The sequence below is a fragment of the Dermacentor variabilis genome, chromosome 6 (assembly GCF_050947875.1).
Source record: "Dermacentor variabilis isolate Ectoservices chromosome 6, ASM5094787v1, whole genome shotgun sequence".
In the NCBI taxonomy this organism is placed as follows: Eukaryota; Metazoa; Arthropoda; class Arachnida; order Ixodida; family Ixodidae; genus Dermacentor; species Dermacentor variabilis.
This window is the reverse complement of record NC_134573.1, coordinates 29,438,813-29,456,445: the sequence shown is the minus strand read 5'-3', so window position 1 is coordinate 29,456,445 and position 17,633 is coordinate 29,438,813. Positions and strand designations below refer to the sequence as shown.

General features: G+C 45.8%; 1 protein-coding gene and 1 pseudogene across 2 annotated transcripts in view; both read right to left on the bottom strand.

Moving 5' to 3' along the window:
* Positions 1 to 7,248: 7,248 nt before the first annotated feature.
* LOC142586074 (uncharacterized) lies at positions 7,249 to 9,560 on the bottom strand (annotated as a pseudogene).
* Positions 9,561 to 11,403: 1,843 nt separating this feature from the next.
* The window catches only part of LOC142584710 (RNA transcription, translation and transport factor protein), a 58,656-nt gene continuing 52,426 nt past the window's right edge, over positions 11,404 to 17,633 (bottom strand). Inside the window, exon 8 of one of the 2 annotated variants that reach the window (XM_075694917.1) lies at positions 11,404 to 11,692. In XM_075694917.1, coding sequence (XP_075551032.1) covers positions 11,538 to 11,692 — 155 coding nt within the window. In that variant the 3' untranslated portion in view covers positions 11,404 to 11,537. Of the gene's footprint in view, positions 11,734 to 17,633 lie in introns of both variants that reach the window. The other variant, XM_075694918.1, reaches the window with a different exon arrangement.

The following is a 17,633-nucleotide window of genomic DNA, read 5'->3' as shown; positions in this document are numbered from 1 at the left end:
AGCAGGCATTAAGCACACCCTATACATGCGCCGATCCCAAAGATAGTGCGATGCCGGGCCGACCCTCGGCGAAGGTGAAACAGGCATTAAGCACTCCCTTTACATGCGCCGATCCCAAAGATAGTGCAATGCCGGGCCGACCCTTGGCGGAGGTGAAGCAGGCGTTAAGCAAAACCCATACGTGGGCTGATCCCGAAGATAGTGCAATACCAGGCCGACCCGCAGTGGAAGTGAAGCAGGCATTAAGCACTCCCTTTACATGCGCCGATCCCAAAGATAGTGCAATGCCGGGCCGACCCTTGGCGGAGGTGAAGCAGGCGTTAAGCAAAACCCATACGTGGGCTGATCCCGAAGATAGTGCAAAACCAGGCCGACCCGCAGTGGAAGTGAAGCAGGCATTAAGCACTCCCTATACATGCGCCGATCCCAAAGATAGTGCGATGCCGGGCCGACCCTCGGCGAAGGTGAAACAGGCATTAAGCACTCCCTTTACATGCGCCGATCCCAAAGATAGTGCAATGCAGGGCCAACCCTCGGCGGAGGTGAAGCAGTGTTAAGCAAAAACCATACGTGGGCTCATCCCGAAGATAGTGCAAAACCAGGCCGACCCGCAGTGGAAGTGAAGCAGCCATTATGCACTCCCTATACATGCGCCGATCCCAAAGATAGTGCGATGCTGGGCCAACCCTCGGCGGAGGTGAAGCAGGCGTTAAGCAATACCCATATGCGGGCCAATCCCGAAGATAGTGCAATACCAGGCTGACCCGTGGCAGAGGTGCAGTTCACTATTAAGAAGCCCACGTACACGGCTTTGCTGGTCATCCTTCTTAACAGAGTGGAAGGGCACTGAGATTTCTTTTGATGTCTGCGTTTTCATCGTGCTTTCATTCTTTGACATTATGGGTCAAGAGAATGTCATTCTAGAACTTATTCATTGTACAATGTGATAACAAAGACAGTTGATAGTTGGCACTTGTGTCTTCCTAATTTGGGTCTGTTTTTTGTGCTGTTACCGACGTCTTCAAAACCAAAATGCTGTTGAAAAGCTCTCATCCAGAAAATCTGGCCTTCAGTTCTTCCATGTATGTTTTGCGGTATGTTCAGATCACAACCCATTGCCATCATGCTCATGTGTACGTGATGCCTTTGGGCTTTTACCCAGTTTTACATAAGTTAACTCGCATATATGTGAATTTGCTACCCGTGCTTTGCAGAGAGTCAATGGAAGACATGACAGTGTTCTGCACAGTGAAGTTTTCTGTGCACATTTGTGGCATCAAGCAGGTACAGTTAAACCTCGATATAACAAACTTCAATATAACAAAATTATTGATATAAGGAAGTATTTAACTTTTCATAACCTCTTGTCCAAGAACACCATGTATTTAGAATCTCAAAATAACAAAGTATGCGATTTCAATATAACGAGATTTCTGCCACAGAGGAACACCGAGACAATAAATGGAAACTTCGGCGGACGCAGATCATCAAATAATTGAATTACAAGCGGCTGCTTGCAAACTCTCCTCTCAAATCGCGCGCGGCGCAGCTGCCGAAGTGGAGTCTCGTCATGTTCCGTATGAAGTCCAAGTGCATTAAGATCCTATCGCGGCCTGTGTGCTATGCGCTTTAGGTGCGAGTGAAAGTGGGCGAGGGTGAGACAAAAAGGATGGTGGCTTCACGAGTGCCACCTTCCCGCGCGAGCAAAGGGAAAGAAAGGGTGGGGAGCTCGCTCGTGGTAAAGCGATCAAGCGAGGACGGAGGAGAAGGTAAGTTGGCGCCTCGCGATTTCTGGCGCGTCTCGGCCGTAGCTGCGCATGGCTGAAAGCGTGGCCGAGCGCGTACGCAGCCGCGCACCATGCTTCATAGAGGTAATCTGCCGCGTGTGCGAAGAGTGGGCGGGCGTGGCATCATGTTAGCTGTCTTGCCGCGCATTTAGTACTGGGAGTTCCGTAATCTCGAGTTTCTTTGACTTGTTAGCAAAAGGGAGACGCAGGGTGTCTACCAACCGTGAAAACCGGGAGTTCTAAGTGGTTTTGGATAGTCTGGAAATACTCAGGGAAAACTCTGAGAACTTGTGATTCCATCTGCGATTAGCTATAACTTTTTTAAAGGGTATACGAAAACTGTGGTAATGCTAATGCTGCTGCGAGTAACTCAAGAGAGGAATCGTAACCAATCGTCTTTGACGCCGTCTCATCGGCTGGAGGAGTTGCCAGTGAACAGTGAACGACCGATTTTCCGGATGCCCGATAATTCGGACGGCTTCACGTCACCACCACATACCCCATAGAGTCAATTTATCGGAACCTTTCGCAGTCCGATTTTCCGGACATTTTGCCGTGACCGCCTGTCTGAAACGGCATTAATCACAGCCACCACCGCCGCTATTTTGATTACCTCACCGCCTCGAACCGGCGCTATTGCACACAGATCCGCTGGCAGCCGTAGCCACCACCGCGGCAATGCTAGGCCTAGCTGCTTCGATGTTCACTGTTAGCTTCGTGCCGTTCTGTGCCGTGTTTTGGCGCTGACTCCGGAGTCCTCATCAATCGCTTCGAAGGTCAGAAAGCACGGCGCGTTGCATAATGCTGGTTCCTGAAAGTCAGCTTCGCCTCAGTACAGCAATGTTACGTGGTGAGGAATACGCGAAAGTATCGCGGTGAAGCATAACAGCGTGGGAAAGGGGAGTTGTCACGTATACAGTACGTATTTCTTAATTATACGCGCGTGCACCTGCTTATCTTGTCACAGTACGAGCACCGATATGCGTAATAAGTGTACTGGCAGGCCTTCAGGGCTTTTTCGGATGCGCCTGTGGCGATTTGAGCCTTTAATGGCCAGCAAAAGACAGGCATTCATTTTTTCTCACCTGGCCGATTTTTCGGGCGTTTTCGCTTTACCTAGGGACTTAAATCGGACGTTCACTGTACAGCTGACCAAGAAGATGCTTCAAATGGTCCATGGGGTGAACGAGCGGCGGAAGGAGGATGAGAACAGAAAGGACCTACGCATTAAGAGGAAGCTTTAGCTCGGGCCCAACTCCGACGCGGCCTATTCAAATACATGTAAAAACGCAAAAGTTTTTCTGAGATAACCCCTGGACCGATTTTAATGAAGTTTGTTGCATTTGAGAGGGAATGTCAAATTCTAGTGACTGTTGGTCGCGGAATTTCTATTTAGGTCCTGAATTTTGTTTAAAAGATTTTCAAAAATTCGAAAGTTTGAAATAAATAGAAGCATGAAGTTTACACATTCATAACTCTGCATCAAGAGCAGATATCGCGGTTCCGTAGACGAGATCCATCACATCATTGAAAGCGGACAAATTCGATACGTAATTTTATATCTTACGTGAATTTGTTACGTTGTTCACAAGGGTTCTGCAAAACCTATATTTCCATTTTACAATATTTCTTGACATTCATGTGTAACCTATCAATTTTGTCCACTTTAGATGTACTATTAGATGCAGTTTACGGAATTGTATTATCAATTTTCGTTGCTGAGTTACAGAGTTGTAAACTTGATAGCTTCGTTTTTTGAAAATTTTCAATTTTTGCCAATTTTTAATAAAAAATGGACGACCTAAATCAAAAATCCGAAACCAACAGTCACTAGATCCTAAGTTTTTCTTTTAAATCTACAAACCTCGTCAAATTTGGCGCAGTGGTTGCCGAGAAAAACGAATTCTGCTTTTACATGTATTTAGATAGGGGCACCCGAGCTAAAGCTTCCTCTTGAGGAAGCTTTAGCTCGGCCCCAACTCCGACGCGGCCTATTCAAATACATGTAAAACGCAAAAACGTTTTTCTGAGACAACCCCTGGGCCAATTTTAACGAAATTTATTGCATTTGAGAGAGAAAGCTAAATTCTAGTGACTGTTGGAAGCGGAATTTCGATTTAGGGCTTGAATTTTCTTAAAACGATTTTCAAATATTTGACCGTTTGAAAAAAATAGAAGCACGAAGTTTACAAATTCATAGCTCCGCATCAAGAACTGATATCGCGGTTCTGTAAAGGTATTCATTAGACCATTCAAAGCGGACAAATTTGATATGTCATTTTACATCTTACGTGAATTTGTTACGTTGGTTACAAGCGTTTTGCAAAAGTTGTATTTCCCTATTATTAAATGTTTTTATATTCGTGTGTAACATCAATTTTGTCTGCTTTGTATGTACTATTAGGTGCATTTCACAGAATTGTATTATGATTTTTAGTTGTTGAGTTACAGAGTTGTAAACTTGATAGTTTTGTTTTTTGAAAAATTTGGATTTTTGCCAATTTTTAATAAAAAATTGACAACCTAACTCAACATTTCGAAACAAACTGTCACTAGATTTTAAGTTTTTCTTTTAAATACAACAAACCTCGTCAAATTTGGTCCAGTGGTTGCCGAGAAAAACGAATTCTCCTTTTACATGTATTTAGATAGGAGCACTCGAGCTAAAGCTTCCTCTTAAGGAATGAACGGGAAAGGAAAGGGGCTGCTGCCATTTTGAAGGAGCTTAAGCTAAAAAAACAAAGTGCTGGCTGAAGCCGAGATGCAGGTGTCCCTAATCGAAACCAAAATAACCTCTTTAAAGCAGTGAAACAACACTGAGGCGTTGTATGTCAGTACAGTTGACATACCAGCAATAGAGAGAGAATCTCACTTGTGACAAAGTTCGGGCTTCATACCAATGAGCTTACTTAGATGAGTTGATAGAATTAGCTCATACTTGAAAATATTTACTTCTGTATGCATCTTCTTTTTATACCGGTGTCACACGGCGCACTTTTGATCACGATCAAGCCCGGTCCGGATCGAAACTCTACTGCGATTACCTAACTTCCTCGCGCAGCTTGCGCAAAGGAGCCAATGACGACAGGGACATTCGATCCGGATCAAGCTTGACTGCGATCAAAAGTGCCCTGTGTGACACCAGTGTTAGTCGTATTTGAGAATGTTCGACTCGAATTGCAATGGGTTTTACCTTTCTTTTCGTAAATATTTTATCCGCTGTGCACCCCTCCCTTCCGTTTTCTTTTTCAATAAAATAAACACTACTCCTTAGTATTCAAAATGGATTAAGTCATTTTTATTATTTTTTTACATGCTCACTAGAGAGTGACAGCAGCAGTTGACATGGTGCCAGCCCGTCTTGACATAAAACAAAGTTCTGCGTCACTCAGGAAATTTAGTGATGTCAACTTGGTAGGCACCCTGCAGGTGAACCATTTGCTCCCCGATGACGGCGCTTTTCAGGATAGCGTAGTCTAGTGCGAGCGACGCTATCAGTCGCGGGGGCGGAGTGCACGCGAAAGCGTGGCTGGCTTCGCTTAATTCGCGTTGCTGATGCGAAGATATTGTCGAGGTGGCATAAAATTGTATCGTTCGTCACCAACTCCCAAATTTCATCAAAATAAATTGTTTTTCATCAAATAAATCTGCTACAGCGCGCCAGCACACACTAGTGCTGGCGCGCTGTAGCAGACGACGCGGCTGAGGCCACGCCTGTGGCTTCCAGTGCGCCGGCGCGTTAGTTACCCCGGCGCCCACGAGCGGCGCTCCGCGGAGCGCCGGCCTAGAGTTACTGTAGCGGTAGCACATACAGTAACTCTACGCCGGCCTAGTGTTCCTGTATATGCATATACAGGAACACTACGCCGGCCGCCCGGAGCCGTGTTCAAATTGTAAGTGGACGACCGTGTACAAGAAAGCCCGTATATAAACATTCACCATTCATAGCCATAGCACATGCGTCAGAAAACATCCCATATCTAGATACAGAAGTCAGAGTTACTCGTCATCAAACCAAGAAGAAAGGAGACCAAGAGAATGTACGCATCACCATCGACGGGACGACCATAACACCAACCACGCAAGCACGTATCCTGGGTGTCATCTTCCAGAGCAATGGCAAGGCGGGGGCGTCGATCGACAAAATCAAGGTTTCAACGGAACAAATTTCGAACATGATCAGAAGAGTCACAAACACACAAAGGGAATTGAAGGAGGACGATGCACTGACGCTCGTCCAGGCCTTCGTGACGTCAAAGTTCCAAATTTGGAGTTGCAGGGACCAGACCGCGCAAGAAATCTTTGAAGCGTCGTGTATTGAACAGCTTGGCACTAGTTGCGTTGACGAAACTAGTGCCAAGCTGGTTGCCAATTAAGTGTGTCACTCTCAAGGAAAGAGCTTGAATAAGTGATGCAGCACGTGCACCAGCTTTTCTATTCTCTTCTTTGTCTCCTGTATTTCTTTCCTCTTCCTAGAGTTTTTACACATGCGTTTTTGGTGCCTCGGTGTTTTAGACCATATTTATCATCTGTTTTGACTTTTTATTCGCCAGGGAAGCGCTTTGAGTGTTTCATGGTGCTATTTTCCTTTTACGTAATTTTGCATTGCCATTTTATCCTTTCAGTTATCTTTTTTTTTAGCTACAATGGTCTTTTGTTTTGTTTTATATTATTGTCACGGCATTGTTTTCTATGAGGGCGTGTTGTTTATACAACCCGCCGTGGTTGCTTAGTGGCTATGGCGTTGGGCTGCTAAGCATTAGGTCGAGGGATCGAATCCTGGCCATGGCGGCCGTACTTTGATGGTGGTCCAAATTTCCGGAGTACCCCAATACAGCATGCCTCATAATGAGATTGTGGTTTTGGCATGAAAAACTGCATAATTTAATTAATTTGTTTATCCCTGTGCGGTTCGGGCGTTGCTTTGATGGGCAATGGTGTTAGCTACCTAGATACGGAATGTTTTCTGACACATGTGCTATGGCTGTAAATGGTGAATGCTTATATACAGGCTTCCTTGCACAATAAATTCGGTTGGAAATAGTGCTCTCTATGTTCTCATCCATTCTTTCCACTGTCTGTGTTTTTTGCGCTTTGCCTGCGTTAAGGGGGGACGTGGCTTTGAAAATCAACTTCCTTATTTCTTCATAGATTTTGATTAAAATTGGCACAAATGTTTAGAATGTCTCCCTGATGCTTCCATAAAAGTTTCAGAGTGATACCTTAAGAACATTTTATTAAATTTGATTGAGCAGAATGTTTCAACCTCGAACTTTGTGAAGAGCCTGGGGAACATAAAAAACGTGATAGAAGGCTTTTTAAGTACTGATTGCATAGCTAAATGCACGCTGAAGGTCGTGACATTCTTGCTTTTGTTTTTTTCAACACAAATTTTTTTGGAGTGTCATTTTTTATGTTACCTTCGTATCAAGCACACTTTCAAGGTGAACAAATAGCCACATCATAAATTTATAAAACGTCAAGGCCCAAAAGCAAGAATGTCACGACCTGCACTGTAACCCAAGGAACAAGACAAAAAAAAAACAGAGTCAGAATAGGCCAAACGGTAACAAAGAAATCAGCTCCGCAAACTGAGCAGAAAGGCAAAAACACAGTTTTGAGAAAAAGGCCTTCAAAGTTTTGCCTTGCCTCCACTCTCCTAAAATGCACCAGGATTGTAGTCCTTGGTGTCCTTAGCACAGCGGGGCTTCTTGGGCATGTGACCTTTCATCTGATGTTTTTTCGATGCCTTTTTTTTCGTAGGGCATCCTTTTCTGCAGCTCTTTGAAGGGAATGCTTTCCTGGCTTCAAGCCAAGTGAGGCACAAAACTGTCTGTATGCACGAAGCGTTCCAGCATTGTACTTGCAGACTGCCTCATTGACAGCTGTCTCCGCTGCGATCAATGAAGCATTTTGCTCTTTTGGTAGAATTGACCAAATGACAGCGTGGAGACTCTCGGCTGCATTCTGAGTCTTCTTGCCTTGGCAACGGCTGAGTAGCTGAGGATCCAAGAGGCGTTGATACACAGGCAGCAACGCAGTTGAAACATGTGTTGCCAATTTGTACTTGTGTTTTGGCGGAGCTTTACCTTCAGCTTCTGCAGCCTGGTGTCTGCACCAGCTCAGGGGTCCTGGAGGGCAGAGCTCATGATGAGGGTCTTTATCTGTTGAAGTGATATGATAAAAGGTTGCCATTATGGCCCTTTGCATATCATCTACTTCACTATTGTTACGTATGGCCATGCCATAATAATTGGTGAGCTTTTTGATTAGGTCTTGGGTCAGGTCAGGCCACCCTTCCCTCCAATTGGTTTACTTCTGCTTTTTGAGACAAGTGTTCGCAGGGCTGTACCCATCCTCTTTTTAACGTGATTGATACAGTCCTCTTTGTTGAATGTAATGAAGCCATAAGCCTTGTCTTCACAAAGGGCCTGGAAGGTACGGCTATCCCCATCACAAACAACACATGTGTAGCGGAGGTCATTCCTTTCCAGTGACCTTCTGAACAAGATCAACGCTGCCTCGACCTCCATACGGCTTGAGTTTGCATCGGTGTTCTTTTGGCACACGTGACTCTCTTTCCATTCACTGTAGCCTTCATCGTTTTCTTTCGGCCCAAGCGTGCATCCATGGCATCTGTTCGAGAGCACAACGCAGTCAAGCACCAGACCAGTGTAAAATTCAATTATTGTGCCCACACCAATATGGGATGCATGACCACGTGTCATCCATGTGCCGTCGTAGACTACCGTCACATTTTTTGTGAATGACAGGTCCATTTCGCTGTAAACTTTCCGCACGGCTGCCACAGCATCAGAAAAGAGACTTGCTGCAGCCATCCCACCAGCAGGCCTGAATTTTGATTTCAGGTGTCTTTGGAATGTCTTATGGTGCAAGCCTCTGTGTGAAACGTTCATTACTGACCAAAAGTCAGTCAGTGCAGTTGCCCCTCTGCCGGTGGTTTTAATTGCTTGCATTGCACGCATATTCACGCCAAAAGCCTTACCACCCTCTACTCGCGGCGATGACCATTCACTTGCAACAACGCCGCAGGCATTGCAGGTCAGTAGCATTCGTGCAGCCAATCCATGCCTTGTTCCCAAATGAAACAGTCAGTCCCGACTGAGAGCATTCTTGGCACAAGGCATTCTTGTACAAAGCATTCAATGTTGTGACCTGCACAACCAAAAACTCATCCGCCATCTCCACATTGGCACAACTTCCTCTCTCACCTGTGAGCTTCATTTTTCTTTCGGTCGCCGAAACAGAACTGAGTGATGCTTGCACTGTCTCGGCTCGCCCACGAGAAGCTTCTATCGATATGTAGTGCGGTTCCAAGTGAGCCTGAATTGTACTGCCGAATCTCGACTGCGTTTCATCCACGCGCGAGGTGCTTGATCGCGGGTCCGAGTCGTCGGCGGGTGAAGTGCTTGGTCGCGGGTCCGAGTCGTCGGCGCGTGGGGTGCTTAGTCCCGGATCCGAGACGTCGGCGCCCGAGGTGCTTGGCCGCGGGGCCGAGTCGTCGGCGCCCGAGGTGCGTCGTCGCGGGTCCGAGACGTCGGCGCGCGAGGTGCTTGGTTGTGGGTCCGAAGCATCCATACATTGAGGGAACTGCTGCTGTGTGTCCACGATGTCCGCGCCGCACTGAACATCAGCGGAATCAGCACTGGAAGCTCTTGATGACGCTTTACTTTTGGGCATCGGAGACTTGCGCTTACGGCTGCCAAATTGATGCGAAGTTTTGTATTTCTTCTTGTGCCGTCGCCGATCCATGATCACAGCCGAGATCCAACGCGAAACTACGCCACAGAGCTTCTGAGCCGCTACCGAAACTATGGAGAGGCTCGTGATACGGGCGATGGAGAACGTAGCCTCGGGAAGAGCAGACGACGCGCGGCACTTCGCCCGCCGTTGCTAGGGGCAACCGCTCCGGAGACCAACGGGGCCGCGCGCCGCCAATCAGGAATCTCCGCGAGACCTCGAAACTTTTGCTTTTTCTGCATTTGTTTTCGCTCGGAGGAGGCCGGGAAGGCGGCAGATTTGAAGCTGAAGAAATGCTCTTTCTGTTGCGACCAAGATGGCGGCGTTCGGTTGCGCCGTTACGGAGATGTCGTGGCTTGAAAAACACAGTCTTTTTGCGATTTCCGCAAAACTTCTCGTCGCCGTGGCTGATACAACAATTTTTTTAAAGCACTTCTAAGCGGTTTTCAGGGAAGATATTTTGGAATCAGGTAGAGAAAGGGTTATAAAAACTGAAAATGTGATTTTCGAAAAATCGGCTTTTCGGTCATTTTTCGCGATGCGAAAGCCGCGTCCCCCCTTAAAATGTCACCATACCAGCTAGCTTGAATACTGACCCTAGTTCAAAACAAAATGTGATTGGGTCTATGCAAAATAAGTGTACCTGTGATTCGTGCTTTCGGTGGGCAAGCAAAAGGTCTCCTGCCAATTCTGACAGCTCGTAGGTGTAATACCCTGGCAACAATTAGTATGTCTACAAGACTAAGTTGCATACATACGCTTCAGACCATTGTTAATATACAACTGTGCCATCAATGTGGTCACGCAGAATGAGCTCGTTGGCTTACTGGCTATGGGCATCCAAGCCACCAGCCACAATGTTTCACATGCATCTATGAATAATATATCCTAAGAAGACAACAAACAATGACCACACCAAGGAAAGCATGGGGAAAATTATCTGCAGCTCATGACTGAATGAATGATTGAATGACCAAGAAAGTCCTTTCTGAAAACCATTTTGAGGTACGAGTGAAAGAATTTAGCATGCACTAGGAAATTTATGGCATGGGAAAAATTATATGTTCCATGACCTTTGAGCAGACACACGTAAGCGAGGTTGTGCTTTGAATCTTAAGAGTGCTGTAACCTGGAGGATGGCGTCGAGCGGACTGCTTAAAAGAATGTTGAAGGTTGTATGAACTTCTCTGTGACAGTATTGCTATGCTGCATCTTCTATCATAGCCGGGTTCACTGTAGGTTGATTGATTATATTAATTTAATGTTTTCTGCCACTACTGTGCCTCTCGGGAAGTCCCAGTAGAGTTCCAAACCATGAAGCTTTCTTCGTCTATTATACACATTTCTATATTGCACATGACAGTTAAATACAGCTACAGCAAAGCTGTATAAGTGTGTTCCAGATACAAGGGACCTGTTTTCTGGCTGTTCTTAATAGTTCATCACCAATGCCCTGGTTAGACTTGTATTGGGGCTAAGACGTAGACTGCGTTGCTGAACACGCATCAGTTTTCATCACTGAAGCCGTACAAACTACTAGCTGAACTCCAATGTAGAGCTGGCAAAACGTGATGTGAGCAGCAAAAATTATGGATTACTGGCTGAAAAAATGCTGCACAGACATTGTTGTTGGTAAGGTACACTAGGTATAATAATTGATACTTACAGATGCACCAGCCAGGATGCAGGATAATTACATCAGCCCTCTTTCGAAGCAAAAATTTAGGACTCGGATGCAGCTTGCATTGCTGGCTGACAGCACACGGCCGGACGCCAGCCATGCCCTCATGAGAATGGCTGTCAAGTTCCACTTAATTAACAACTGTGTTGTAAAAGACAACAAAATCAAGAAGCGTATCTGCTAGGCAGCTTTATGCACAACACTGAACAGGATCAGAAGACAGTTTGTACACACGCACGCACACACACAGATGTGTCCATTTGAGAGAGCGAGCAGGCACTGGAGTATGGCGGTGGTGGTGGATGCGTCTAGCGCCCCACTTTTCCCAGCCGGGTGTCAGTCTTTGGGTTTGCCGTGATGGCCTGCACGGCCACAATGGCTTCGTTTATGCGAGTCTGCAGGTCACGCAGGTCCTGCACGTAGAGCAGCCGTAGCACCTTGGCCGCTTGGTTCAGCACAGGGTCTGCAGGATAATCAGTCCAGTCAGATACTGCTTCCAAGATACTGCAAAAGTTGCCACCGATTGGCTGATACGGTTTAATTTCTCTTCATTTCCACTGCAGCTTACAGGGGCCCTGAACTACCCCTCGAGCTCAGCGAAAAAACAGATTTCTCGGATGGCATACGCTGCTGCGAGCATCTCGGCCAAAGTTTGCACTTGTGCACGGTGTGTGTGGGGGCTCACAAATGCAGTGTGAAGTCATCTTTTCCTAGAGCGCTCTCTTTTCAAACAGAAGCCCTCTCCTCACCCATTTCGGGGTTTCCGGTGGCTGCCATATTTTGTCCCATAGCAGATTCCCATTCATGGCTGCCATTAGCCAATTGCTGGAATCAGTCTAGAAGCACGAGCAGGCGATGGTCGGCTCACGCTTCTCTGCGCCTGCCTGTGTAGGAATGAAACTTTGGCTACACAGCTTATCGATGTCGCAGCTGTCAGGCCTCGCTAATGTCTATCAGTCTGGAACAACCAACTAGCCTCGAACTACACGGAACTTAAGACCAGACAAAAAATACGCTACGCCTGCTGCGCAATGTATGGCGGTTAGCATCTACAAAGGACACGTACCAGTGCGAGCTTACTCCCGGCTGCTTCTGGCTAGACGTGCTCCGTATTGAGTGCTACATAGTGCACAATCTGGATTTACCTGCTATCTGTGCAGAAGAAAGCCAGTTCGCACCACATGGCACCGTCTGGTTGGAGCATGCGCTCCAACCATGGCGTGTGCTTACAGTTGAGCATGGCTGCGTCTGCTGCATAGTGTAAATACTGTGGGCGCCTTGACGAGCCTTCTTGTCATAACGGCTTATCGCCATCGGCACTCCTCCACTCCTTTATGAACATGTGACATTGAGGGCAAATGGTAAAGCTAAATACCGTGCTCGAAGTATCTATGCTTTCTAAGTCTTTTCAAAAAATTATTTCAGTAATGTATTCCTGTAAGTTACGACACTCCTTTGAACACGTTTTTGAGGCCTCAAAGAATGTTCTTCAGGGCCCCTTCAAGTTATTTTGCTATTGTACGTATTCTTTTATATATTTACTGTGCTAGCGTGGCCTTCAACATGTGTCACATATTTGTGTCTAGTGCAATTTCCCTCATATACTAACTAGAACTTTGTTCTCAATTGTGAGTTGTGGCCTCTTTACAGGGTGCAATAGACATTGCTTGTTTATTAACAGACACATTCTCAGTGCCAGAAGTAACAAGCGATCATGCCTGACTGCTGCTATTTTTGAAGACTACTTGCGCTTTCTGGGTAGACGGTCTAAGGCAAAGAATCAGCAAGTGCCTTCCGTAATTGACAATTGTCTGAGCCACGGGAACATCGACAACCTCAATGCGATCGCTGTGGAATTTTTGCCTGTGAACACAGCCGCGGTACTGCAACTGATGGATCAGGGCATCATTGAGACCACCCGGAAGCTGTACCGCAAGGCTCTCTTGCAGCGCATGCTCACAGCGTATGACGCCAGCAAGAGGTACAACATTGATTTGCCTGGTGCGATCCATTTGCTGTACTTTTCATGGAAAGAAGTCGCATCTTCAAAAGTCGCCAACTGCTTTGCACATGTCGACTTTTTCTGTGCTGTAATCAGTGACCCTGACGATTACCGGCCTGACGATGATCTCTACGAGGCTGTTCATAAAATTGCTGGCCAAGCGGTAGAAGGCAACTTCGAAACATTCGCTTTGGGTGACGCTGCTGCACCCGTGGTCGCCCCAGCGGCGGATGTGGAAATACTAATTGACACTGTTGGTGGCCCTGACGAAGACGCAGAGCCGGCGGACGAAGAGCCATGTGAAGAGCTATGGTGCTGATATAAAAGTACCTATGCCTGCTGCGAAATAAAGTTGAATGCACGGGCATTCAACTTTATTGAACTTGCACGAGGCCATGGTAGGAACCATGGCCTCGTGCAATGCTTGGTAAAATTAGAGCAGGGATTGCTCGCGTCCGGTGAGAAACAGCGAAAGCTCACTGCCTTTTTTGCAACGAAATAAAGTTTTGCTTCACTAAATACTTTGTGTTTTGACTTCCTTGCAGTTGTGGTGCAACTAAAGCTCAACTGCTTTAGCTTTTCTTGAGTGGTCGCTTATATCGAATTACTGCTTATAAAAAATTTTTTTGCTGTCCCGTTGACTTCGTCAGAACGAAGAATTACTGTAGTTTCGTTCTCTGCATGTGGAACGTGAAAACAAGCAGACGGAACGGAAGTGCATCCCTCTTGCTACGATACAAAGTAAAACAAAAACATGCAGACATTTGGTTTGTATGTTTAAACTTTAATTCATTGAATGAAGGAACAGATTAAACATAACTGACGTTGCCTGAGAACTGAGAAGCACGGCGTACCTAACATGAATAAGACCTATCTTGAAATATGCCTGTACGCTATGGGACCCCTCTCAAACATGTCTGATCAATAAACTTGAAAAAATTCAGAACATAGCAGCCAGGTTCATCTTGGGTAGGTATGGTAGGAACTATAGTTGCAGTGAAATGAAAAATGAGCTGAATTGGGAATCACTTTCGTCACGCCGAAAGAAATTGCAGTTAAAACTTTTATACCAAATATTTAATAACAAAACTGGAATTGATAGTGAAAGTTACTTAAAACAGCCAAATTATATATCTAAACGGACTGACCACAAGTACAAAATTAGGGAATACCAGGCCAGGACGAACCTGTATGCAAATTCTTTTTTGTAAGAACTATCGCTCAGTAGAATTGACTGACGCGTGAGGAAGTGTGCAGTGTGAATAAAGATGCATTTTCAAGATTGTAACCCGCCCGCTGTAGTGCAAACAGGGGCAAACAGCATTTGGTGTGAAATTTCAGCTCTTTCCATGGCGCGCAGCGATGTACAGTTAAACATGAATATACAGAGCTTCAATAGAATGAAATTCTCGATATAACCAAGTATTTAAATTTCCAAAGCCTCTTGTCTATAGAGCACTATGTAATCAGAACTCAGAAAAGAAATGCAGAGACAATGAATGCAAACTACCATGGATGCAAATCATCAAATGATTTAATTACAAGCAGCTGTTTGCAAACGCACTTCTCAAACCGCGCGACAAGAGCGACCGCCAAAGTGGAGCCGCATGCACTGTGTGCTTTAGGTGCGAGTGAAAGTGTGCAAGGGCGAGACAAAAAGTGTGGCAGCTTCTCGAGTGCCACCTGCCCGCACAACCAAAGGGAAAGTGGGGGAGGAGAGCGAGCTTGCGGTAATGCAATCAAGCGTGCGCAAGGGGGCAGAGTGGGGCGTAAGTTGGTGTGCCTCGGACAAGGCTGCGCATGGCTTAAGAGCAGTTGAGCGCTTACACAGCCATGCACCATGCTCTAGAGGTTATCTGCCGCGTGTGCAAAAGAGACGGCGTGGCACCATGTAAACCGTCTTACCACATGTTTAGTAATGGCGGTTGCATAATCTCAAGTTTCGGTGACCCATTGGAGCGAGAGGCAGACATAGCATTCGCTCCCCGCTGCCGGCACTATTTCTGATAGCATTGTCTCAGTGCGAGCGATGCTATCAGCCGTGGGGGCGGAGTGCATGCGAAAGCATGCCTGGCTTCGCTTAATTCGCACCGCCGAGAAGATATCATCGACGTACGCGGCATGAAACTGTACTATTAATCGCCAACTCCTAAATTTATCAAAATGAATTGTTTTGTGATTCAAATTTGCTTCCTTGGCTTGCCAGATAATTCCGAAAATTCTGCGACCCCATTCCGTGTAAGAAGAACCAATCAGCAACTGTATATATTTGCATAAATGGTTGAATTTCAATAGAACGAAGCAAAGTGCAGATTTTACCGGCTTTGTTCTATCGAGATTTAACTGTCATACTTAGCAGACACAATTGTTAGCACGCATTGTATGCACTGTGCTTGTCAGCTCTAAATGACCAGCCATGGAGAGGGGCCCTTAACCCTTTCAGGGTCAATGATGTAAATATACGGTGCCGCAAACAAGTCCAAAATGGTCGATGCCGTATATTTACGGCGCCATCAGTACGTTTAAAAGGTGCGCCAATTTCCTCATTTTTTTTCTTTCCCAGCATGTGCTGCCACTCTGTAGGTATACAGGGAACTTTTTTCTCGCACCTCCCTCTCTCGGTTTTCATTGCATGGTTTGTTTTAGAGCTAGTTTGGCCTGGTACATCTATATAATACCGCTCACGCATTGGTGCGCGCACGGGTGGGCGGCGACTTGGGTTTTGTTCCGTGGGCGGTTTCGGCTTCTTACGCTCGCAAAACTTATGGCTATGTCGTTACTAATCGCTCAAAGGGCGCCCGCCTGTTTCTCGCTCGTTTAGTGCTCACAGGAGTGAGCATAGGATGGATTCCGCCATGCATGCGTTTTCTTTTCTTTTCTTTCTTTTGGCGGGGGAGGAGAGACTCGCAATATCTAATTGTCTCTGGTTGGCGATAAGATGAAGATTGGCAGAAGTTTGTCACACGTTTTGCCTTTTTAACAGGTACACAACCACATAGTTCTCTTGGGTACGCTCACCTAAGCAGTTTGATTAGGCTATGGACGTAAATATTAGTGTAAGAGCAGGAACATTTGAGACTTGCGAAATATTCTCGTCTGCGCATATTATAAGCCTTGAACTAAAACATTGCATCAAAATTTGAATTCTTATAAGTTTATTTCCTTGTTTTATTGTTGTTATCCATGAATAAGGAGTACATATATACCAATGCAAAGTATTTTTTTCTCACTTTACGGTGACCCTAGAAAAATTACGGTAATTTTTTTTTGAAATAGGTCCCTCAGAAAAATTGGAATCTGCAATGAAAAAAATCGACCCTGGGCGGTCGCATATTGCAAAAAAGATTGGCCCTGAAAGGATTAAAGTATTAAATTTAAGCACGCTTGAATATATTTAAATTGGCTTTACTTCGTATCACTAACCATGCACAATCAAAGAACTGAAGCAAAATGAGACTATTCCCATCCTAGTTGTAGCAGATAAACAGCATCAATATGTAGTTATATGTTTGTCAGTTAGTGAAATTTAGTGTCTTTGCCAAGTACACTTTGCTCTATAGTTACCGATAACCATAGTTCAGTCCGGTAAGTGAGGTGCGTCTTGACTGTGGTTAGCATGCCCATGTAGCTAGGGTGATAGTGTCCTGAGCAGGCTTTTACATGGAAAGCTCTAGCGGCACTTGCCCATGAGTGTGAGCTTTGAACTCACTTTGCTGTTTTAAGAAAGCACAGCCTCAATGGCAGTGCTTCAAATATGAGTAAAATGATACTCAGCAGATGGTTGGCACTAACACTGAAACCGGACCTCCTAAGCGACCCTGCTGATGAAAACAGCCATTCTTGCCTGCCAAAGACATCCCTGTTGCTTTTTAGGCACCAATGCTTCAGCACTGTCAGGGCTTGCAGGGTGTCAATTGGGTGTTGGATGCAATGTCATCTGGTCTTCGTACGTGAGAATCGATTCAGGTTAATGCTATTTTGCAAATATTGGCTGAAGTAGGGCAAATCAGTTCTGCAGAAGCCCGCAAGGTGGAGCAAGCTCAACGAAAGGAAAAATTGTCATCCACTAGACTATCAACTACAAAGCTACAAAAGAAGCCCCTGCTGGTTTCTCAGAAGCTTTGCAGTTGAAGAAAAATGTCTTAGTCCGGGGATCGAACTCGGGACCAACGTCTCTCTGGGGCGATCACTCTACCATCTGCGCTAACCAGGGAGCTAGGAGATCACATGCGATGGCAAATTAACCAAAATTCAAAGCACACGGAGACACATCATGGCAAATCAATTCTGCAAAAGCCTAAAGAACCAATTTCAGCAACAAACGGCTGTCGAAGGGTGCAAGACAAGTCTATGCAGCATCTATGTGGAAACAAGGTGAACCCATCTGGAAATCACCACCATC